Genomic DNA, 25,924 nt, shown 5'->3' on the forward strand with positions numbered 1-25,924 from the left:
GAAAGTTAGAAAAATTAATTTCCAATGTTGCTTTTAACTAAAAAAAAAATATTTAAAAGTGCTTTTTAGCAGTTTGCCCTCTTAAAGCATTAAAGTTTTTCTTTAGCTGTTTCTGTATATTCTCTGTAATTTACTCATGTATCTACAGGCATACACAAATACATGTGATCAAGAACTGAACAAATGTAGAGGGAACTGTGAGAAGATGAGCAGAAAGGATTATTTATCTCTCCCAGCTATTTCCATCCTCTGAGTCAGTTGTCCTGCCTCACCCCAAGCAGGCTGAGCTTCTTGCTGAGGGTGTCTGAGGTATTGCTTGGAAAAGTGGTGATTGTAAAACACCAGGAGCAGATGGGCTGCAGAGATTGTGTGCAACCTGTGAAGACACCAGGTGGATCCTGATGTTTAGGAAAACAGGACAGTTTTAGGATAGGTGAGAAATTGAGATGCAGAAGGAAATTATTTTAGACCTGTGAAGTGGAGAATGGTCTGAGTAAAACCAGACAATTGATAAAGAACATGCAGCCTTTGCCTCTCTGGCACACTTGTATTATCAGAGTGTCCACATCTGGAGTTTTCTCACTGTCCCTTTCTCACCTCTTGGTTCACCTTCCCTTAGAGCTCAAGGAATTGCAGCAGCCAAGGCCCAGTTGTACCAACCACTCACTTTAGTATCAGATATTCTAGTATTTATACCCTGTAACCCATTTTTTTTTAAATGAATGAGTTGAAAAGATTTAAAAAGTCAAACAAGCATTAAAAAAATCAAAATCAAATGAACCAACAGAACAAAACAAAACCTAAACATATTCCTGAGCATCTTCCTTTCTTTGTAAGAAAGAGGGTTTTTTTTCTGTATTTCAGAATTTGAACAGATTACAGAGATCCTGTACCTCAAAACCTACAGAATAAACAAGAACCTCCAGCTTGGTTTTTAACAGTCAAAAAAACAAATACCTTCCTTGTTCCTTGTTCAACACAGGACTAAATGCTGTCATCAAAAATGAGCAAGGTGATGTATATTGAACAAACTCAACTACTCTTCTAAACAACATCTGTAGATTTGAAAGAAAACCATTCAATGATCTTTACTGCTGCCAAATACAGTAGATTAAGAACTGAGGTTTTATGCTCACAACCAGAGAATTCTGGTTTTCTCCTTGCTACAAGTGGGCATGGTGAAAGTCTGTATTTTGCAAAACAAGTGTCATATCACATGAAAGTACCACACTAAGACTCCAAAAGTCAGACTACAGTCTCTTGCAAAGCACCAATGGGTGCTGAGTCAACAGCTGGCAGCAGCTGGCAGCCAGTGGGGTGCAGGAGGGGATTCCCTTAGAGAGATACTGCAGGAACCACACATACATTTTTTAACCTGCACCAATTATCTCACTTCATATTTGGTTTACATGTCTAACAAAACAAGAGCTAAAGCATCTACATGGAGTCTTTCCATCAACACTCACCACATGTCAAGGCAGGTGGAATATTCTGTTGATCCCAGAAGGACATCTGGAGGCCTGTACCACAGGGTCACCACTTCATTGGAATATGTATGACTAGGAACTGATTTAGCTCTTGCAAGACCTATGGGGTAAACACAAATAAATTAATGTAAACAAAGCAAAGAAATAGTTTGCTGTACAGCTACAATCTAAAAGGATATATAAGCATGTATCACATAATGTGATAGGCATGTTGCAAGAGTATTTTTCTTCTAGAACAGGAGTATTTTACTTAATGGCAACATCTATCATTAAGTACCTGGCTAAGCAGAGCTGTGAATATTATAAGGGATAATAAAATATGCTTTTCATAATGACAACCACAGGCCCAGGAGAGATGCAAAGATATACTGTAGTATACCTAAATAAAAGACAAATAAACCAAGATTTTAACTGCCATTAACTGCTTATCCTGAGGCATGAATAGTCTCCAATTTCAGTGTTATTTAGAAGAAGAAAATGAAAAGGAAACTCCCAGACAAATGATGCCACAGATGAGATTTGGCTTCTTAGGGAAGCCTAGGAAACTTTCAACAGCTTACACTGGAAAGCCCAGCCTGCTTACCCAAGTTTACATTTAAAAGCTGTAGACACACTTAAACATTTCCATTCAAATAAATATTAATATTGCAGCAGTACAGCAGAAAATGGTATGTGAAAAATTCCTCTCCATCTCAAGAATTTGAACATTGGCAGTGCTCCAATTTCAGAAATCATTTCAATAAAATGTCTGGCCTACTAAAGATATTTACAATAATTGTCTTTTAAGCTTGTCAGTCATTTAAAAGAATTCACATTACTACACCATGTAAAAGAGAGATCATCTTATGCTATAAACTAAGAAGTTTACAAGTATGTTTCTCCTACAGAAGACTCTCTCTTCCAAAAAATGGAAAAAGATCTTCAGGGCTAAGGTGACTCTTTCTAGCATGGGCCTGCAAATGCTTTTTCCAAATTATCTGATCCTAGCTATTGCACTGAGAACATCCACTTTCTTGCTGGGAACACTGGACACGCACAAGTAATGGAAATCAGGAGAATGCAGGACTGGGTGCATTTTGTGTCTTCCTGAACTGATTTTTCCTTTCAGAAAACAAATGGAATAACTATAACTATATAACTATAAGGTCATGTTTTACACCTTACAGAAACAAAGAAGCAAAGTCATACACTCAGAAAAAAAGAAGCAACATGAGAATTCCTGAAAGAGTGCAGAAGGGAGTTCTTTGTCCCTTCTTAATACACTAGAAAGGCTATCTATGAACATTTACTGTCAGTGAATATATCTCCATAGCAATGATAGCCAATCTTGCCAGTGTATTGCATTATCAGCTGATTACAGCAATTAGACCTGTGTAGGGGAATAATCTGAATTGTATGCCATGATCTCCTCTTTTAAAAATTACATCTGAAACATGAATACCTATTTTTTTTTTAATTTGCAGACCTCCATTTCTTTAAGGTTTGTGCACCTGTCCATCAGCTTGATGAACAATTTGTCTTACCAAGACAACCCAGGGCTGGCCAGGTACAGCCCCAAAGAGGCCACATCATGTGTTCCACAGTGTCTCTGCCTCCAGAGACTGGTTTTGGCTTCCAGGAAACCAGAAACCACTAACAGCTCAAAGTGGTGAGCAGTTCTTATTCCTGGCACACACAACCATTAACAAGCCTGAGTTTCTGTGCATCTATATTCCATGTGAATAAACTGAAACAGTATTCCCTGAATTTGTGGATATGGACCTACAACTATTAAACAATATAAAAATTATGAAAGGATTTGAGAAGTGTGCATGGTGAATGATTCCATCCTTTTTGCCTGTTTGAGCCCTCCCCTTAGTCTTGTCTGAGGAAGACTGAATTTGTTTGCAAATTCTAAACTTTTACCAATTCTTCACAGGAGAAGAAGCACAACCAAGCAGGGAAAAGGCTTCTTGAAGAAGCCACATGATGTATTTTGGGGAAAACTGTCAAAAGACTTAAGAGCTTGTGGGATGGCAGACAAACTCAAATTTTCACGACACATTGTTCCACAAATTCCAGAAATCTCCCATGCAGAGAGAAATGAGTACCCAACTTGTCATCCCAGAAATTTGCAGGTGTTGTAGTCAGCCCAAGCACACCCTTCCTCCTCTCCTGTGGCTGTTCACTGTAGAACCAGTCCTCCCCTTCTGCTGGGAATGCCACCCATGCTGTTTCCTCAGTATACTGCTTCTAGACCTCCTTCACCTCTAATCCATTCCAGGTTAATGAAAATCCATCTTATTTTCAAAGAATGGCCCTTTAGGGCTAGTCCCAGCCTGTTGGACAACTAAATGTTTTTCTTTAATCCATTCTTCACTCCCAAAACACTATGAAAGTTTCATTTGAGTCTGGCTCTGCACCTGGTTTCTCAGTTATTAAGAGGATCATTAATGGAATTGAGAAACATTTAAACAAAATCTTAATTTGTAAAAGCAAGCTGAGGCCATACATTGGTATCAGACAGCACCACCAGGTTAAGAGGTATTTTAGTTTAAGTTAAACCATAACAAAAGGCTAATGAGTACAGGCCACATGTTTTAAGCTGTGGCAAATTGGTTTCCTAGTTGGCCACATACACTGCTTTGGAAAGTAAATGGAAAAATGGAAAGCAGGAGTGAACAATCAGGGGAAATACTTACAAAAGCTAAAATTTGGAAGGGGAAAATTTGGCACAGTCAGTCACTCACTCCCCTTGTGCAAGACTGACAGGACCTGAATCAGGCTAATCCCTCAGAGGAGCTGCTTTCTCACAGGGAGGGAGCAACCTTTGCTTTTTCTGCATAATTCTCTGCTCTGCATAAAGAATGCATTTAGCAATAATGAACACTTTCACTCAAAATTAATGCAAATGTTTCTCATTGCACAGGAGATATGAAAAAAAAAAAATCTTTCCGATATATTTACAATCCTAAAAGAATGCTATGAAAATAAAGTTGTGAAACAACAAGATACTGCATTTCTTGTTTTGATGGTCCAGATGCAAATAGGTGACAGTTACCAGGGTTTTTTCAGACATCCTTCTGCAAGAAAACTTGCTACATATTTTATACCCCTTTGCACATCCGAATATGCTTACTCATGCAAAATTTATTTAAGCACATCCTTCAACAGAAAGAAAACTGAAGGGTAGGATTAATTAGCACAGCATGTTAGATCACTTTCTTTAAGAGTTCCCTGTCTGTTTCCATGGTTACACTACAGGAAGAATGACAATCTCATTTTAAAAAAGCAGAGCTTATAAAGGGATCATCAAAACTTCAAACCTTAATGGCCCATGTGCATCAAAGCCACAAGGTAAGTGGCAGATCACCAGGTGAGTGCACAATATTTACATATTGCTGCCTGAGCACTCTTGCAGCCTGGGCAGGTGGAGGAAGGACCTCCTGACAAGCAGTGACCTCCCCTCTGATCCTGTGTCTTACAGAAGATAAAAGGTCAGCACGTGTCCTGCTCTATTTTGAGAGAAGGAATCCAAGGATAAGGCCCAGTTATTAAAATTAAGGTTGTGCCAGACCCAATGGGGATCTTGTGTGTAATTATGGGAAGGACAGACACTGTTTAATGCTCTCCAGGCAGTGACTTCTATGACCATTATTTACCCAAAATGAAAGAAGAAACTGTGTCTAATGCATTACGTGCTGCAAGGCTTGCACAACATCATCTAGCTGCTCTGTGGCACAAACCACAACTTAATTTTAACTCATTCATTAAACAACAGCTCAGGGTACTCTGGGAAGCCCAGTATTTAAAATACAGAGTGAATGATTTATGTCTATGTATGTTTATGTCTTTAACACAGAAAATCCCCTGCTGCCTCCTATGCTGAACTTTAAAAAAATCCTTCTTTTTTTCAAGAAGAAATTTTCTTGCTTGGCAAACACAATTGTCTCTGCTTCATCTGGCTGTATCTTAGACTCAGAAGATGTATCTGATTTTGGCTAGTATCAGCTATTGACAAAACATATTACACTGATTTATCACTGTAATTTTAAAATTGTATTTAGCTTTTACAAGAGGCTGTAGCTACATCCAGATTTGAGGCCTATCCAACACACACATCTTTGGCTACATGAGCACAAATATTAATATTTGATACCTTTCTAGCTGCAGGATAGCTTCCTAGTCAACTTCATATGACAATCAGGAAGCCTTTGTTCACAGCAAATATGATTCTGCAAATGAGAAAACCAGTCACGTCTGCAAAAACAAAGGCTTGCCAAGGATGTGCATGGTTTCCCTTTCTATTATACCTTAAATGTGTTGTGCAGTTTATTATTTTGATTTAGATATATTTTAAAAGGCTGTAGCAAGCATGCTAATAATAAGGTGTTTTTCTTGTTGTTTTTCCTTGATTCAGGTTCTTTATGTCCTTCCTTTTTTAGCTTCCTGTTTTGTTTATTTAACAATTACTTTGTTTGAGGTAAATGGCTTATTGAACCAAGAGTCAGTAATAATATTGAAATGTTGCTAATGTATTCTGTTGTAGATCATGAACTGTCAACTTAACCTATTTACTCAGCTACTTGTTTTCCACATTTATTCAGCGAATACTCGAGTGGCAACAAAAAGTAAAAAAGTGAAATGGGTGGAGACACTGACACTGCTCCAATGAAGTGGTCAGCACTCTAAGCCAGAAGCCAGTTCTTGGCAATCAAAAGCATCCTGCAGCCTTTAGGTCCCTCTGCTGTTTATCTGAATGCATCTGTCTCCAACATGAAGCTTTACCAGAGCATCTGAGATAAATTCCTCTCAAATAAGATAAATCACCTACAATATCCTATGTCCTGGTCCTAACATAGCCATTAACTTATGATAGTGCTATTCATTTATAAAAGTTACTCATGATCAGAGAGACTAATTAGGATCTCAAATTAGTATTCCCAAAATGCACTTGAGCAATGACTAGCCTTCCAAACTGGAGTGCAGGAGTCAGTTTTCAAGAGACAGAGAGAAGTAAGTTAGACAAAAGGCATGTGTGCCTCTCAGCCTGTCTGGCTTTTCCAGCTGTTATCAGCTGTTGTAATAAAAGATTATTTTTCCCTGCAAGTCTTATCTTGTGTATGTCTTCAGACAATCACTTACAGTAACACAGACAATAATAATTCTAGTCTGTGAATAGGACTCAAGTGTCAGTTGACAAACACAAGTTACAGAATGAGGAGATACAGAAATACTTTTCCTGCTACCAGAAAGAACGACTCTAACACTCATGAAAAGTGTTTGCCCCTTTCCAACAAATCCAGCATCATTTTTTTATTATAACCTCTCTCCCCTGCCCCCTGTGCCTCCCAGAGGACCATAAGCAATAGAAAAAAGTGATACAAGAAAGAGCTCAGCTCTTCATGTCTATATTATAAGATCACCTTGCTTAATTTTTTTGAAAGATATCACAGCTATAAAGCTCTTTATTTTTTTGCTTTAAAATCCTTGTAAATAATTTCTAATATGTTCTGAAAAAAGACATTTTTACTGGTTTCCTCATGGACATGGTATAGATGCCCACAATAGCCTTAACAGGTGATTGATTTAAATTTGGATTTTTATTTAACAATTTGTTGTTTCATAAATGGCTATGAGAAGATGATGTCCTCTACCCCCATAAATGCCCCAGCAGGAACATACCACTGTGCTAATAAGGCTGTAAGTGAAAATGTCAGAATTACTCATTTCACAGTGAAGTTATTAGGTCTGAAGGAAAGAGTTAATAGTTGCTGAACAGATGGTTTTAAATTGGAAAGATCTGCAGAGTGCAGGGAGGAAGTTCTAGAAAGGACAAACAGGCAGAAAATAATTCTTCACTGAAAATGAGAACTAATGCATCTCAGGATATTTAAATATTCCTTGAGAAAAGAGAGAAAACGGGGAAGTAGTAATGAATGAATGAACCTACTCAATACTGGACAATTATTTGTGTAATAGTAATAATTTACATGTGGAACTTTAAGACATGACGAATGAACTTGCAAAGACAAGAAAGGTAGCAGACCACTTTCACACAGTTTTGAGGTATAAATGTTTCATCACCATTAGGATTTTCCCCTAACAAATGAAAGGACAAGAGGCAAAAAAAAAAAGATATTCAGGAGAACAGTGCAACTGGTACCTGGATAACTCATCATTTGATAGGGATGGCATGAGACAGGTTAAATACAACACAGCAGTAAAGAAATAAATATGCTTGCTCTCCAAGACTTATCTTTTTTAGAAATTCATCACATAGACAAACTACCTCCCCCTCTGCCCAGGTGCAAAGAGCACTGAACACACACCAGATGCAACTCAATTGTATACAGGGCATCAGTACCATTAAAGTCCTTCTAGTTTCATGTTGTATTAAACCTGACAGCTGAAGAACTGTTTAATAAGCACAATTTGGTGCTACTGTAGTGATTCACAGTCAGACACATAGAAACACAAAAGCTAAGTTTCACTGACAGTTGTATTTTTGAACATCTAATCCCAGTTGTGAAAAGGTGATGCCATGTATGGCTCTCTCCACCTACTGAAGGACTCCAGAACTCACTGAAGTGAATCCATGCAGAGCTGGACAAAAGCCAACAATAATAGCATGGCTACTGGGATGTTACTCTATGGAGTGATTTATTCCAGTGGGATCAGGTTTGCTGATCTGTTATGATCTATTATGTTCTATCTAACTGTAAAATATCTGGATTATTTGATGAAGAGCATATCTCTAGTCATGGTCAGCTATTAACAACCTAATCAAGTAGCTGCAAATTTACTTGAACTTGTCTAGGATAAGTAGTTTAACAAGAACAAGGCTACATGGAAAAAAAAAAAGTATTTGAACAATATTAACATCTATAGATAATATTTTTGAAAAGCAGATCTAACAAGTATTTTGTTGATAAATCAAACAACGCTGCCATTTGACATCACCCTGCAGGAGTGGAACCTGTGTAATTGAAAATTTCAGCACCCAAGGTGCTGAAACCACCAACTCTTACAACACAAGGTGTGACTTATGAATAAATGACACAATTCCATGGCTAGTATCCACCAGACTCCAGCCCCTGTGCTGCAGAGCCAGTGCAAGTGGGTTTGATGTGCCTCCTTTTCCAGCCAAGGTGTGCCTGAGCACACTCCCCAATGCTGCAGAATGCCTTTGGTCCCTCAGCCACCCTCAGCTCACAAACCAGGGCTGCCCTGCCTGGCACAAACTGCTCCCTAGAGTTTAATCCAGGCTGCTTCCTGTACCCAAGCCAGACTATTTATAGATAACACAAGTATTTAGCTGACTTTTGTCATTGCTGCAGTGTGATATATCACAACTTACACATTCCCTTAGCAGGTAAAACATGGTCTTGGAGTTCTACCAAAGAACTCCAGTACATTTTGCATGTGTTATCACATCAGTACATACATTCACACACTAGGTAATACCCACAGCATCTAAAGCCACATCTGACTGCACAGGCTTACATCAGAGAAAAATTATTTCAAAACACACATTGGTGCAAAATTAACAAAATGGAAAAAAATCTCAATTATATAAAAGCTTCTTTAAATGCAAAGAACAAAATAACTACAAAATAACTTGAAGATGCCACTAATTTCAAAATTGTTTCCACTTTGCTTTCAAGAGTTAAGCCACTAAGAAAATCTGTTTAAGCACTGTTGCTTCTGTAAAGCAATATTATAAAGCAACATCTAACAACAGAATTCTCTTGAGTCTCAGATTCACCTGTTCAATTGAATTGCTCCTCAAAACTCATTTAATGTATATGTCATCTTAAATTATCTGAACCACAAATCTTGTAAGAAAACTTTTATGTGAGAGACATTCCAATATGCTTAGGTCTAAATTATTATTTGACTTTGCATCAGTAATAAGGCATCCATATTCCTGCAGAGCCATCTATTCAGTTCTTAATACAATTTGTCAAAGAAAAAGAAGAAATGAAAGCAGACAATTTTATTTTTAAAAAAATTACATTAGAAGGGCATTAAGGCTATTTCCTTAAATTCTGGAAATATGTAGTTAAAACCCAACTGCTCCTAATGCAGCATTTTTCTCTAAAGTGATAATGAATTCTAAAATGCCACTGCCAGCATGGCAAAGCTGGAGCTACACAACCCAATCTAGTCCTTTATGTACAGATGAAAGCTTACCAAGTCAGTAGAACTGCAGAACCCTGTATTGTAACTAATAAAACAGGTTAAAATCTGTTTGTACTGAAACCAAGCCATTCTTTTATCTATTCAACTTGGGGACAATGGATGCACTTCTGAACACAGTGCTCAATAAAAATTTCTTGCAGATTGCAAGCAAAGGATCCTTATTAGTACTTTGACCACTGACAAACTACTACTGTCATACTGCTATTGAAGCATTCCATGCTTTATTCCACCCATTTACTCTATCAAGTTTGCATGTTGAGCCAATTGTCAGTACATGTAAGCATGTCTCATTTAGTATCACAGCCCACAACCTGTGCAGCAAACCTGGTGGTAATCCTGAGCACTGTAAGACAGAATGGGCAAAGGATTGCCAAAATTTCAAGAAGCTAACATTAGGCATTTGTGTTCATAAAGTACATTTCAGTGATCTGCTGTCTTTTTTCTTATCCATTCCCTCAACTTTTTTTTTATTTAGTTAGTTTTTTCCTAAGGTCTACAGACAGGTCAACCAAATTTCCAGCCTGCTGGAAGGGTCCAGAAATAACTTAAAAACATTGCAATGACATATGCTTAAAAGCAAATATAGTCACAAAAGCAAGTAAGTTTGATGTTCAAGTGACCTAAAAATTGCTGCAATAAGAATGATATGAATATATTCATGGCTGTTGGTGGGAATAAAAGAGATTATATCCGAAAATCTCCTCCTACCTTATTTCCAATGACCACACAAAAAAATTGCTGTACAATTTGACATATTATGAGCCAGAAAAGCCAAAGGTGGGTACAACCAACCTTGGAGAAGAGCTTGATGACCTTTAACGAGGTGAAGCTCTAACCTGCCATTCTCTGCACCAAAAGTTACTCTGCACAATATTCTCCCCATGCAAATTCTCCCCATGTTGTTAATGTTCCCACATCATCCAGACATAAAGCTGCTGATTCCTGACTCTCCCACTTTTAAGTTTTTTAACTTTGGGTCTTTCAAATTATAAGACCAAAAGGTCAAGCCAAGTATGGTTATTTGTAATATACATAAGGGTAACTACTTGGAGTTACCATTTATTTGCATAGTTTTTGGAAATGGAAGTCGCTGGAGAAGTGTTAAGTATTGCTAAGACAAGCACTCCTGATCACTTCTGGCTACCATCAAGGCTAACTGATGCAGGGGAAAATCTCATCCTAATGCAGGTAGCCCTGCAAGCACAATTTTAATTTACATCAGGACGAATTATGCATCTATGAATATATTAATACAACCAGCACTGTGTCTTTCAGAAAGAATTAAAAAATTCATGCATAAATTATTAAGAATTACCTAGATAAAAAGTGACTGTGTTGCAGGAAAGTAAGGTTTTAAACTGACTGGGACAAAACAAATGATGTTATAAATTACAGAGCCATCATTTCTTTCAAATGCAATCTCAATTATGGAATTATTTCAGACCATGTTAAAGGCACATTTCTCTTAATAAACTGCCAGTTCTGTTCATGTTAATCTTTTTCTTTGCATATCAATATTTTTGTTCTGATTGATGATGAATTTTTTTTCTTCTTTAATCCACACCTTTCCCAGTTAACCTGTAATATCTACATAGCTGATTATTTCCTGTGTAAAATAAATCTGCATAACTATTAACACACTAATGACATTAAAATCAAAACTTGGCATAATTTTCTCACTATATAATACAGTATGTTCTCTTAAATAAGGAAGCATAAAACAAAATCATGATCAGACCAAGAAAGCAAAGATGGAGAGTACTATAGGAGCTACCTGGAGGCCTATATTCAAAAGCCATGAGCATGTGCCTTTACCATGAGCAGTTCTTTTTTCTTTAGTATTTTTTCCCTGTAACTACTGAAACAAGCAAAGAAGTTTCAAAACAATAAAGTTTTAGTGGCAGTTTGATATTTTAAATACAGGCCCTTGTAACCATGATAATCAAAAGGATATGGAGAGGTGTAAGAAGAAAATATGTTCTCATATAAAACTGAGAAAACACCATCACATGACTGAAAAGGATTTTTTCAAATAAAACAATACTTGTTTTAAAGACATCTACAGGTTCATATGGGTGGGTGGGTGGGTGGATGGATGGATGGATGGATGGATGGATGGATGGATGGATCTCTTTTGTACAAGCAGCAGATCCCAGTTCTCCATGTCTTTTGTGCCATTGTCACATAGCAATCTAGCTCACACTTAAGTGGGCAATATAAGGCAATAAAAAAAAAAATCATGATTATCATAATAACACAGCACTGAGCTAGCTGCAATACAGATGACATTCAAATCCCACGTTCTTCTTAAGCACAAAATACTGAAACTGATTTTTCATTGCAGTTGTTTTAATGGTGTCATAACCAACTTCCTTTATTACCCTTAATGTATAATTAAGATGCTTTCCTCCTATTTAAAGGCTTGATATAACTCTCACTTGTAACAATAGAGAATTGCATTGAACCCTAAGTAATCTGAGATGCATTTAACAGGGGACCCATTTAATGAGTCACAGTAATCTCCAGGTCCTTTGTGCTTTTTAAAAAAATAGAACATTTTCCTTTTCAGTCAATAATCCTACACAGTGCTTCTCAGTGGACAGAGCCTAAGTTACAGCACCTGCTTTAGCAAAAGCTGAAAAGCCTCATATTTAAAGAATTTTAATTTCAATTGTTAAAAAAGAATCAATGAAGACTGACATAGACAAAAATTCAATAAGTGGCTCTACTTCGTATTAACAATTGGCAGAGAGAAATTAAAGTCTTAGTTGAGTACAGAACCTCCCTACAGTTTTTACAATTGCTGTCTCCAGATAGCAAACCCATGTCAAATCCATTCTTTTTTCATAAACCATGAAACCCAATTTCTGCCCATGAGGGATTCTTACTGAGTTGACTCTCACATGGTCATTTTTTGTACAGATTTCACCTCTGAAACAATTCTTTTAGTCTAAATGCCAGAAATCAGATCTACCCCTTTCCACTGCTGTTGTTTGAAATTTTCTGCCACCTCCCCATTTCATCACAGGTCTGGACATCACAACAGGAGGTCACAAGCACAGCATATGAAGCTGTTTCTCCTGGGAGGGAAACAGAAGAATGCAGCTTTGGCTAACCCTGACAGCAGCCAGTTTCACCATTAGAAATGAGAAGGAAGGCCTGGGGGTGGAAGGAAAGCCTTTGATCCTTGGGAAGGAAAATAAATAACATGGCAGCCTGCCACAGCTCTCTGAGTCCACAGTGCCCACAGCTTTTGCAGCCTCCAGCATTTATCTTTCCCCCAGGAAAAAAGATTTGAAGGTGCCATAGCTACCTATGAGCTCTGCTCCTAAGCTCTGGCCTTACTTTGCCTGGATCTAGAAAGTGTGGCCAGAAGGGCTTTTTGCCCTGGCTCAGTCTCAGCCATGGAAGCTATTCCAGGACAGGCACACACAGTCTGCTCTGCTGCTCCAGCCCCCACTGCCACTGCAAACAGCAGCTTCTGCTCTCCATGGAAAATCAGCTATTTCAAAATTATTAATTATAAAAATAACTGTACTTGATAAAGACCTGTAAGCTGACTCAGATTTAAACAGTTTGGGGTTCACTTTCCAGGTTCCCACTTCCTCTTTTTCCAATTTCCTCACAACATTGTCACCGAAGTCATCTTCCTTTCTTGAAATTTAATACAACTAGAGTCCTCAAAGAATCCCATTTCTGTCCCTCCTGAGGGGTAAAAGAACCAGTTCTCCAGATTTCAAAGCTGTTACCAGAAAGGAACAGGCTGCACCTGGAGTAACAGCAACCTCCCACAGGAATATGGGCAAGAAATGAAAAGAAATGTCTTTTCCTTCCATGTTCAACTCAGGCAGGGTGTTAGAGGGCTCTGTGGACTATGTTTGGGGTAGACAGGTTTTCTTTACCAGCAGCAGCCTCTGATAACCAATCCCAGAGAGCTCCCAGCCCTCCTCTAGAGCCTGCAGAAGGGCTGGTGGGGAGGGCAGGAGCTGTGCAGGGCCGGCAGCCCCAGGGGGGACAGGCTGCTCCTGCAGCTCACCCCAAATGGCTTCAATGCTCCTCAGGCTCCCCTAAAGCCAGGCAGCCAAAGGGAGCCAGCCTGTGTAACCAAGGCACTCTCAGAGGAACTTTGCTAACAATTTCATCAAGCTTCACCAACAATATAATACCAGCTCTTTGGGTACTGAGACAGCTCCTTATATCAGCATCTTCAAGAACTGATACTCTGTGGATCATTTACACAGGAAAAACATCACAGTTATCCATGCAAGCAATCTTTTATGCTATTCAGCTTTTCATATGAATTTTATACAGAACATTATAAAGAAACCCTTGTGGGATTCTTACAGTGAAGAAAAAAAAAAAAAAAAACAAACCTACTTTTTTTTCAACTTGTCAACATAGTTTGAGCAATTTTAACAGTAAGCTCTACAGGAATAACCTTTTCCCTCATGACATACCCCTGTCATCCTCTCCACAGAAAATCTATATGGAAATGCATGGAAACATCCTCTCTAATACTCAGCTGCAGTTTTAAACTGCCACTCCACTGAGTATAATTCCCTTCATTATAACCCTCAAGTCTCTTTGCTCCTGCTATCTATTATTAATCATTCTATGTATCTGGAAGGATGCATGGTTGAATCATACTGACTTGATTCTTTTACTACATCAGAGGAGTTTATATTAACAAAATTCCAAAAGCTTAAGGCAGGACTTTCACCATAATACAGATCTCCTGCAGATCCTTACTCATCCAGAGATCCCCAAAGACAACAAAAAGCTTCAGGGTCAGTGGTATTTGAGAGACTAAATGAAAGACATTTTCATGAAGATGCCATGCTGTTTTTCCTCTCCTCTTTCCATTCCCACAGATGAGAAAGAGCAACTCTTGTACTGCAGGAATAAGCATTAAAGCATTAAAGTACTAAGCTCCTGATGCTCCTTGTTGCCCACCTTGCAACACTAGAATTTGTTGGTAGTGTTACTGCAGTTTGAAGATTTTTTTAAAGGACTAAAATTACCAAAACTTTGGGCAGAGGTTGGGAGGGAGGGGAAACATCCATTCAAGTCTTTTCAAAATTTTTCAACTTAGAAAATTATCAATCATCAAGTTTACCTCTCCTTGCAAATTATACTCAAGCTAACAATACTTTTAGACCTGTTGTTCCATATTTTGATGTTGTATTATGCACTTGTGTGCCTGCTATGTAGGTACCAAAACTAGGCAGGTGCCTGCACAGTTTATACACCCTGTCTTGGAGCCATTGCACAGAGAAAAAGGCAGTATACATACTAAAAAAAAAAAGACATCTAATTAAAAGATGTGATTGCACAGAAGGTCCTTGCACTTACAATAAGTGAACAATCCAAAACAGAGACAAAACAGGAGTTCAAACTTCACATTCACCCACTTCATGCAGCTCACTTCTGTTGCAGGTCTAACAGAAGAGAGGAAAGGGAAAGGCAGCTGCAGGGAAGATCCACAAACAAGGAGTTCCCTGAGAAACAAACCCCTCCAGAGCTGAAGCAGGCAAAAGCCCTACTAGTGACCTGGCCAGTTCCTCTCACACCCTTAGAAGTGCTTTAACTTTGTCACATGCTAATCAAGTCTTAAATGGTTTGTTCTCAAGACACATGACCTAATGATATTATCATTGAAAATGTCAGCTCAAAGCTATGTAAATATTTTATCAGAAAATATTTATTAACAAGTATAACTATGTATTTTTCAACCCAGAAAGCAAAATAATATTTTAACTACATAATGTGTAAGAGCAGTTGTGCTGTGCTCAGAATAAAGGTCCACATTGTTCCTGGAGTTGTCAGAATATTAGATTGCTAGTGGCTCTTTTCAGAGAGTAGGAAAGAAGGCATGAAAAGAGTAAATCCTTCCTGGAAAGCCTCACACAGAAGGTGAGATCTACCTCCCACCTGATTATTGTCAGCTACTTAGGGACTTGGTGCTGGAGTTTATTAAGTATGATAATCTGCATGCAAACATTATTGATTAGCCAATCTTGATTTATATCAGCATATGCAACAGCTAAATACCAGTATCCAATCATTAAGAAACAAAATAAAACAAGCACAGTATTTACCGAGTCACAGAACCACACAAGGAGAATTTACCTAGTTCAATCTGCCAGATTGCTCAAGGCTTAGTCCAGTAAGGGATGCAAACAGAGATTTCATAACATCTCTGGGCTGCTCCAGTGCTGAAGTACTTTCATCTTTCATACCAACATTTCCTTCCCTACAGCCAGTTGTGTTTCAGCTCATGACCATTATCCTCATCCTCCCACCTAAGAACACTGCCATGCTCTGGGTAATCAACTCTTAAGTTATTGGGAGACTGCAGAGCTCCTCATTCCATTACAGAAGGCAATTCCACAGATCAAACACAATTTACCTTGACTAAAACTGGCAAACACTTTCTTCAAACATACAGAAGCTACTTCCAAGAAGTCTCACTCCACTATTTTTTATGGGATAGTGGTTGACCAAGCTGCAGTACTCCAGACCTCCTTTCTTGCCCTTTTTGCAAATGGGTAAAACAATAACCTTTCTCCAGTTATGGGGAATCTCCCTCCATCTAGAGTCTGTCAGAGATCACAGAGGGCAGCCTGACAATGGCATCAGCTGGCTCTCCCAGTACACTCAGGCAAGGTGTGATTCTTGGGTTTGCCCTGGGCAGGGCCAGGACAAGGACTCTATGATGCTTACAGGTCCCTTCCTGAGGTCAGACTGACAGGCCTGTAGTTCCCCAGATCCTCCTTTCAACCCCTCTTATAGATGGGTTTCACATTTGCTAACCTCCAGACATCTGGGACCTCCCCAGCTAACCAGGATCAAAAGATAAATTATGGAGAGTGGCTTGATGAGCTCTTCTGCCAGCTCCTTCAAGCCACTCACATGAATCCCATCTGGACCCACAGACTTGTGAGTGTCTGAATGGCACAAGAGGTCACCAAGATTGCAGGGGCTCTGTTCTGCTCCCTGCCCATGTCTGTCAGCTCAGAGGGCTGGTGCCCCTGAGGATTACTATCCTTTCTGTTCAAGGCTGAGGCAAATTTCTTATGGTGTTACTCATTAGAGTTTAAAATACTGTATTTCTACTTAAGACTGACATATGCAGGAAATAAACAAAATCATAGACAGTTAGCAAAATTCACACCACAGGATCAAAAACAATTCTTGCACTTTGTTCCATAAGAATTCCTAATATACTTTACTTCCCTCTGGAATCTTAATTAGATTTTAAAAAGAATGCAGGTATGGTGTTCAAAGACTATTTTTCACAGCAACAATTACTCAAGATGTAGCCTCCCATATTACATCTTCTCAAGAAAGCCATTTTTTATAGCTCATCCATTTTTAATTTGATAAAGCCTCTATATTCTGTGCTCCCTTTTCATTTGACTGCTGAGTTTTCTCATAAATGTTCATTTCCTAGCAGCTAGAGCACAATGAACAGAAAAGCAAACTGCTGTTCTTCTGAACAAAGACACTCCCACACAGTGAAGTATCCATGTCTGGGAGCCCTGCTATAGGAAAACACATGCCCACAGTTATTCAAAGATTCCACTTCAGCTGCAGTGCAATGCACTGGCAGACATGAATAGCCTTTCTTCTACCTTGTTTATTCAAGAACTATGATCCACTACCCTGATTTTTATTTGACATCCTACAGTGAAGAGATTAAATAAGCCTGACACCAAATGAAGAACTTCAGACACGATGATGATTTTTTGGTAAACTAACGAAACCAAAATCTGAAGGTCTTGTCCTGAGAGACTAAAAGGCCTTTGCTCAAGGATTTATATTTATTATGCTGGCAAAGTCAATCCTATCTCCAACAGACACTGATTTCTTGATAGGTTCTCTCCTGCCTTGAGTGCATTTGAAAGCAAGGCAACCATCTTTCTAATTTCCACACAGCTCCTCATGTAATTAATCAAGTATACAATCTAAACCAACTTCCTTTCCAAGCACATTATTGCAAATCAGTCATTTGTGGGAGAAAAACATAAAGAGAAATAGGACTGTATTTTACATCTTGTTTAAGAAGAGTCTTTCATACTGGGAAGGTGGAAGATGGGCTATAATAATACAGCATTTAAATAAGTAAATGTGCACAGGGTTACAGGGAGAGCACATGTGTGCTCTCATTTCTCATGCTTCCAGTGAAAGAGGTCATGATCTTTCAGACTTTAACCTCATCACTTCTAATTTTTCATCTTGGTTCTCAGAAGAGAAACCTAACCCATCTGGTTTTCAGTTTTATGAGGTCATGAGCCATGAAAGAAAATCTAGCTTTAAAAAAAAGGAGACATATAATCTCTCTTTGTATAAGCGTAGACTATGCAGATGTTTCTGTTATGTCAAGGCAAACTTAAAAGGGAAAAAATATTCTATGGACAATATTACACATTCATGTCTGTACCACTGTGTATTTCTTTCTGGTTGTACTTATACATTTCTGGTCCCTCTATCAAAACCATACACAATGGCCAACCTTAAACTCCTGCCCACACAAAGCTGTGAAAATCCTGCCTTTCATGTCATCAATGGGATATTTAGCCTGGTGCTACAATGAGGCAATAATTTAATCAAATGTCCCATCCTGTCCTCTGCTCTATGGCAACACCAGGCAACCACAGCCAGAAACACAACCAGAGTGAACTTCTGTCTGAGTTGGACATTTCATTGGATGGTTCACACTCCAGCAGCACATTTAATAGTGCTGGTGAAAGGCAGGTTGTTTTCTTTCTTCTTAAAAGCACAGCAAAAAAGTTTCCAGCCTCTCTTTCCCAGCCACACAAGCCACAGAGCTCCAGTACCCACCCCCACACCATAGGAAACATTTTACATGCAAAAGAGGTTGTGAGACCTTTTATGGTTTTCAGCATCCTCCAAAGCTAGAGAACCACTGTTACAATCTCCTGAGAGATTTATAATATGGGGATACCTGAAAGTCAGATTAGTTCATAGGGTTCTATACATATAAATGATACAAAATACTACTAAACTGAACAACACCTTCAACAGAGGGTTAACTCATATTTAACTACAAGAACACTGAATGATGCAACTGTTTCACTTACTTAAGAGTGAAATCTTATAGAAACAAAATGCAACATGCAGGAATGGATTTTTCAAGCACTGATTTCAAAAAACAGCAAGCTGTGTAAAATGACAACAAAAAAATCATATACAAACCAGGAGACAATTGATTCTAATATTATTTCTCTAATTGGCTTACAATCCAAAGGCCAATCAAGTTCTTGTGGACTGTGTCCACCTTAAGTCCTGTTCCTTCTCCAGCATAGCAAATACACACTGAGCTGTTAATTGCAGTAATGCTAATTAAAAGACAAAACCTCACGACTACATTAACAGTGAAATTGCCAATTAGCACACAAGGCTTCCTCATTACTGCTGCTGCATGAAATCTGAAGCATGATGTGGACAGCAGTCATAAAATAAAAAACATTTTCAAATAGCCAAGAGGTCACATTTTCAGCTTGCTTCAGAAATACTGCTGGAATCAGTAACTGAGAAGCTGACCTACAGGAAAGAAAGAAATTCCTACAACCTTTTGTGAAAACCACTAAAGAAAAATACTGCCATTTTCCACATCTGCATTCACAATGGTTTCCAGAGGCCTTGGTGCAGCCACTAGAAAATGGATTAAAATTTTAAAAATAGGCCAAAGGCTAAGATTTCAGTGGATAATTTATCCTGACTTTATACTCCACATAAGGCTTCTACAGAAAGAACTAATGGATGCTGAAAGCAGTTCAGGCAATCCTAGTGCCCTTTATTCTCCAGAAGGAACACTTGTCCTTGTGTCCTTCAGTCTCTTTCAATGACCATTTAACGAAAGTTAATCCAGATCTTCACAACCCTGGAGCTGCTTCAGGTCTCTCTCCACCTTTTTTCTTTTCTTTTTAAAGATTTTAAATTCTAATTCAGAAGTCTCATGGTAAATAAAACGGAAATACTTTTCAGCATTATCTTCCTTGGGAGAACTGGAGTAGGTGTTTGTTTTTCACTTGCTCCCTTTTAATCAAGCATTTTGTTGACCATAATCAATTTCTTCACTCAGGAGAAAAATGTGCAATTATCTACAATGAAGAAGGTGTGTCTAAGGAATAGGATGGGGGGTGGGGGGGAAGAGAAATCAATGGAACCATCTGTCTGACATTCCTACAACATTATAAGAGACTTGTAATTAACTGCTTGCCTACCAAAGTCTGCCAGCTTTAACTCCCCCGTGTCACTGATCAGAAGGTTCTGTGGTTTCAGGTCCCTGTGCAAAATGTAACGCTGGTGGATGTAAGACAGTCCTCGCAGCAACTGAAATAAAAATAACTGAAAAAGAGGGGGACAAAAAATGACCTCTGTTAATATTTTGCATATAACCACAGGTGATTTCTTCACAATATGCAGGGTGCTTGCACATTGTGGTAACATTGTGTCAGAATTCCTCCCAAACTGGCTAATTCCCACCCCAATTTAACACAATGAAATTTCCATCTGAAATATACTTACTTTGCAAGGGCTAAACCCAGCCTCCAAGCCCTGCTATGCCATAGGTTCAATATGACTGCTTTACAAAGAATGAGAGTAATACAACCATGTGCAGAAGGCTTGGTTTCACCAAATTATAATTATATTCCATTTACCCATATGGCCTTAGAGATTAGGTGGTAGCCTGAAGACAGATGTGTATCTTCACTAATTATAGGAAACAACAGTACAGGGAGGATAGGGATGGGGAGATAAGGATGGGGGATGGAACACTGCAGCTAAAACAAAGAAGAAATTAATGGTAAAACAAAAAGGCCTATGTACCCAAGGAAATCTGCAAGTAAAATAGATTTTATCCATCTAAGTCTATTTTAATGGGAGTTTCTTATGTATTTTTCATTAGGAAATAATAACTCTCACTGAACCTAAAGACAACCTTTGAAACCTACTTGCAATAGTCTTCAAGGTAAATTTAGATACAAACCTAACTCACCATCTCCTGGTTTCTTAGAGTCCTTCCTGGACTCTATAAATGCTTACTCCTAAAACTAAGTACTACTACTGTGTATTCTGTAATTTACAATTGTGAACAAAGCACTGGATGAAGAAGATCATTCGTCCTCCCCTTTTCATGTCCCCCATGCATCATTCTCCCACATCCTTTCAGACACCTGCTGTGAAGGGCTGTGTTAACCATCATGGGTTTTGTCCATACAAAAGGTGAATGAACTCCCAGGAATTTTCTTTGCAGTTATGAAGAAACTATCCCAATGTAGAGACCCTTCCTTTTGCCTGATGTATTTTAAGAAACACTTCAGCTTCTAAATGTGAACACAAAAATCCCCTCCAAAGCTACACATGGAGGATACAAGAGCAGATCTGGACTTTGTGCCCTACAGCTCAGAGGACAGTGAAATGTGTCTCTAGAAGATTGGAAACCACACCAAAGGTTTGGGAAAAGTCAACTCAGGCACACGAGAATTTCTAATTAACTTGCAACACAAGCATCCTATTCAGTGATTACTGAAGTGAAGAGACATTATAAAAAGGGTTACAAAATCTGATTATAGAAGAGAATAAAGGATGACATGAAAGAAACAGAAATGTCATGTTACTGAAGGAGAAATTAATTTAATTGCATTTCATTTTTTCCCTGAGTGCAGATACAATGCAGTCTATGTTTAGCTATTTAGCCAGGGCACAAAGAGCCATATCAATCACCTTCTTGCCAGGGCTGGGTCTAACAATGTGCTGAGGAAACCTAAGAGCAAAATACAGAAACAAAGAATAGCAGGAAAGTCATAAGTAACATGCACATTCCTTTTTGAATTGTGGTTAAAGGGGAATTCAAGGTACATAAAAACTATTTTAATAAGAACAAGAAGCAGAACTGGCTTTCATTACAGCCTGAAAATATCAATTTAATTATATTAAATTACTTCAAATAATATATTTTTAAATAAAAATATGGGCAAAATAACCAATTTGCTAGGCTAAATCAGTGGCATTTAACTTCAAACATTATTCTTAAATATACAAAGAAATTTCAATTATCATGGTAGCTTACAGCACTGTAATCTGTATAATAAGTCAAAATATATTTATTAATATCTTTAATTTGGCTTAAGTGCAAAGAGTCAAGTGATTTGACATAACGTGCTAAAAAAAATGCCCAACAACTTCACAGCTAAACAGAATAAACATCTGCTCTTGAGGACAGCTTTGGAATGTACTTTTATTCCAAACTTGTAGACATGCTGTACTTATTAAGTACTTCCCCAAAAGTTAATTAATTCACTCACACCTCCTTGGAGGAAGCTCATGGAAAAGAAGGGGAAAAAAAAAAACTTCCTGAATTCATTACAGGGTAAAGTCAGACATTGTGTTTTTGCTTTCTCTTTTTCTCTTCCCCTTTGCTTTTATTTGGTAATATTAAATGTGAAAAGATTTAAGTGAACACAAGCCTAACATCTGGCAGCAAAGCATTCTGCAAACCACAGGCCCTTTGTGTTTGTTTGGGATGAGAAAACACCAAGGGAAGCCTCTCCATTTCCAACACTGTCCCAGCCCACAAAAAGAAAAGATGACTTGGAAAAAACTGTTTCTGATTTCTCACATAGCACTTCTGCCCTCTCACAGTCAAGCTCCCTCTCCTGATCTTGAGGAAAGCCTTTTCCAAGAAACCTGTTTTCTTTCCAGATTATCTAGATTACCTTCATAAGGACAGAGATGAATTCTAGAGGAGGTACCATCAATCCTCACCCATGCACCCACTCTGAAATCAACAATCTGTCATGGTCATGCTCTCACCTTATTTGCTCCACCCTCCACCCCACTCAATTCCAATCACTATCAAACCTCAGCCTGGGGCTTTTCAGGGAGTTTTGAACAAACAACTGAACTGCCATTTCCCAAGGCCCCAGGATGGCAGCTGGAGTCAATGGCAAATTCAACATGCATTTCAACAGGTTGGTTGTGATGGCAAAAACAACACAGATACATAGTTCTTTAACTTTTATGTTGGTAATTTTAATATTTGCATGGTCATACACAAGGCTGTATAGCTATTGAATAACCTGCAATAAACAAACTAAGACATCAATCACTAAGACATCATTTGTGTACAGTTTCTAGCTTATTAGTAAGAAAAAAGGTTCTGGTAATAAAATTAGGCTCACAAAATGACAAAGATCATTGTGGTGAGAGTTGAAAAAGTCAAAAAACAGGACAGGGATTTGTCCCTAGAAGTCAGGTTTTCAGCAAAGCTTAACATTAGGAAGCTCAACACTTTATGTTCAGACAAAAAGCCCTAACACTTGTGGCTTCAAGTCTTGCTTATTTATTATAGCCATTAAAAAATACCTTTTTTTTTTTTCCCCTGACTTTTATGCAGCTCTCACTTTAATGAACAACATATTTTAATGAAGACTTTCCATTGTCAGCAAGAAAAATGCATGCAGGTCAAAGCTAATTCAGGGTTTATGGACTGTGATATTAAAAGCACATTAGCAGTTCTTAAAACTTGCAAGCTCTCTCCAGTCTAACAATGAAGGGGAATACTCATGTACAAGTAATCTGTGTAAGGTACTCAGATTATTCCATACAGTTTCCCTCCATTATCAGAGGTGATGGAGAGCTTCTGGCAAAGGATATTGGGGAAAGTAAAAAGCAGAAATTCACAACATGCCTAGGGAGATTCTCCATAAAATGTACCACTTCCACACAGACTCTGCTGAGGCACTGAGGTCCCCAATGATGGAAAGGATGCTTGCCTAGAGGACAGAATAATGATGCCTGTGGAAGTCTTTTTAAGTCCTTCTGTGATGGCAAAGAGGGATTATTATACTATTTTCATTATTTGGGCTCCCTTAATTCATGTTGTACTGTGGCAATAAAGGACCTGGCCCTGGATACAGAAGTAGAAAGTTACATAGAACTAGAAGGCTACAAAGAACTTTTTAGTTTACAGAAGATGCACAAAACTCTCGGTTCTCCTCTCTTGGCAGCAAAAGACTGCAAAAAAGGCTGAGATAATCTGGACCAGGAGGTAACATGATTTCAGAAGAAAGACGAAATCAAGCCTGAATTAATTTGCCTTTCCTCTAGCAAGCTCATACTGCTCTATTAGTATAGTAACTTTTGAAAAACAATACACAATACCACACAAGCTTTATTATCACCCATCACTGATTACACAAATGCTCCTTCTTGTTCTGTGTATCAAAGCACACTGTCTGGGTATCACACAATCATCTGAACTCCCAAGTGTGCATTCAGCATCAATGAAATCATATTTAGTCTTAATAGGCCATCAAATCTAAAAATACCAGTAAGAGAAACCAAACTTGGAACATCCAATTTCATGCTTGCAATCAATGAAGTTCTCTATCATTAAAAGGACAGCACAGGCTTCTGTAAATTACTGGCTATTTAAAAAGGCAAAAGGAGGTCATAAATCACTACAGTGCCATCTCACAGCCTTGGAAATAATCACAACTGAACACATTACTCAGTTCCATTTGAGTTTGCTAGACTGTTTGGGAGTTTTAGAATACTTTTTTTTAAAATATTACCACTAGAAACAGCTACCTGGAAGTAGCAACTATCACAGAAGTAATGAGAAATGTCCCTCTGTGACTTCTGCTGGCATGTCAAAAGCTCATCAAACAAAATCTTTTTTTATCGCTCTTGGTTTGCTATTCATTTCCCTCTTCTCAACCAGGATAATAACCATGAGATAAAACCCAACTTTTCACTTCTATGACCTGGGGAAATACTGCACTTTTTAGGTCAAAGTTTTGTAGACTCTGTTTCTTAAATTGTCAGAAGTTCCAGGAACAAAATATTGACTTGAGATAAATTTGCAACCCTATGAATAAGGAAAATCTCAATTAAAAATTATTAGCTATTTGAATCTACAGGATTTTCAGGATCATAATAAGATTTATCTCACTAAAAGGTTTCTCCTATCTGTCTTCCCTGGAATCAACTGAGTTCTTGCTAAAAGAATTTTAAAACAATCCACTCCAAAATGCATTTATGAAGATTTCTAATTTTCTCCTGCATTCCTTACATGAGAGTCTTACCAAGGCAATGTCACATGGAAATACATGTGATAGAGCCACTGGAAATGTGCATTGCATCATCACTTAAAAATGTATATATATTTATAGATATATACAGATTTTTCCACTTATTTCCAGCAGAACTGCAAAGGAAAGAGATTAGAATGTGTTAATTTGCTAACTTCTATTCTCTTTGATGCTCTTTTAATAATTTTTTGTCCCCTCTGGGTACTACTACAGTCATTTGCAATGAGGAAGGTGTGCTTAATTAACTGAGTATAAAGACACTCCCTTATGATCAGTTACAGTCATCTGCTAATGTTCAGTAAGTGGAAGACTCAGTTTTTTTCTTCTGAGTGGAAAAAGCAAAAATAAATTCAATTCAATTGAATTTCACCTTTCATCAACTCACTTCCATGCTGAAGTAGGTCAGAGTGGCAATTGTTGCCTCAGTGATTTAAAAAAATTGGAAATGTCCTCCCTGCAATATACACATTTTCTTGCCACATGTGAATCATGAAGATCACACAGACAATAAATTACAAGTGCACTTATGAAAGTGACATTCCTCTAGCATGAATTTTAGCATGCTAATGAAGATTCTGCATTAACTGTTCACAGTTGTGCATATTATCAAACAATTAGGTGACAAGACTGACATGAAGTAGAGTGAAATGCTGATGCCATATTTAATGTCTGATAACTAAAAAGTCTAATTTAAATAATCAATTCTCAATGCCATGTGTAAAAGACGACCTTAATTTGGCATAACATTATTCTGTCTGCTGCACACCTGCCTGTTCACTGAATGAGGAATGACAAATAGCACCCTCTCAGCCACATTAAACAGCATCACATCTTACTTAACATATCTGCTGAAATACACTTTTAATTCAACTTCACATCAGCAGCATGACCAATTTGAGTGAGTAGGAGAGGGATTTCAGAAGCATCACATTAGTTTAGATTTGCTTCCAGTAACAACAGATAAATCTAAAAGGACCACCACAGCAGGTTTTCACCTCAAAGCCAAAGACTGTTTTCTTCAAACCCCAGTGAGTCAGGGACATGAAAATTCATCATAGCTGGATCTCCTAGCACAGTTTAACTGCCCAGTTCCTGTGCACCTCTGTCTGTGGTGCTCAGCCTCCTGGT

The 25,924-nt window shown here is 38.1% G+C and overlaps 1 protein-coding gene across 2 annotated transcripts in view; it reads right to left on the minus strand.

Moving 5' to 3' along the window:
* CDK14 (cyclin dependent kinase 14) overlaps positions 1 to 25,924 on the minus strand; it is a 336,272-nt gene that overhangs the window by 160,792 nt on the left and 149,556 nt on the right. For both annotated transcript variants that reach the window (XM_056483748.1, XM_056483747.1), the window contains exons 8-9: positions 19,922 to 20,045; positions 1,467 to 1,587 (exon numbers count right to left, since the gene is read on the minus strand). In XM_056483748.1, coding sequence (XP_056339723.1) covers positions 1,467 to 1,587; positions 19,922 to 20,045 — 245 coding nt within the window. The remainder of the gene's footprint in view (positions 1 to 1,466; positions 1,588 to 19,921; positions 20,046 to 25,924) is intronic.

The sequence above is a fragment of the Oenanthe melanoleuca genome, chromosome 2 (assembly GCF_029582105.1).
Source record: "Oenanthe melanoleuca isolate GR-GAL-2019-014 chromosome 2, OMel1.0, whole genome shotgun sequence".
Lineage (NCBI taxonomy): Eukaryota > Metazoa > Chordata > Aves > Passeriformes > Muscicapidae > Oenanthe > Oenanthe melanoleuca.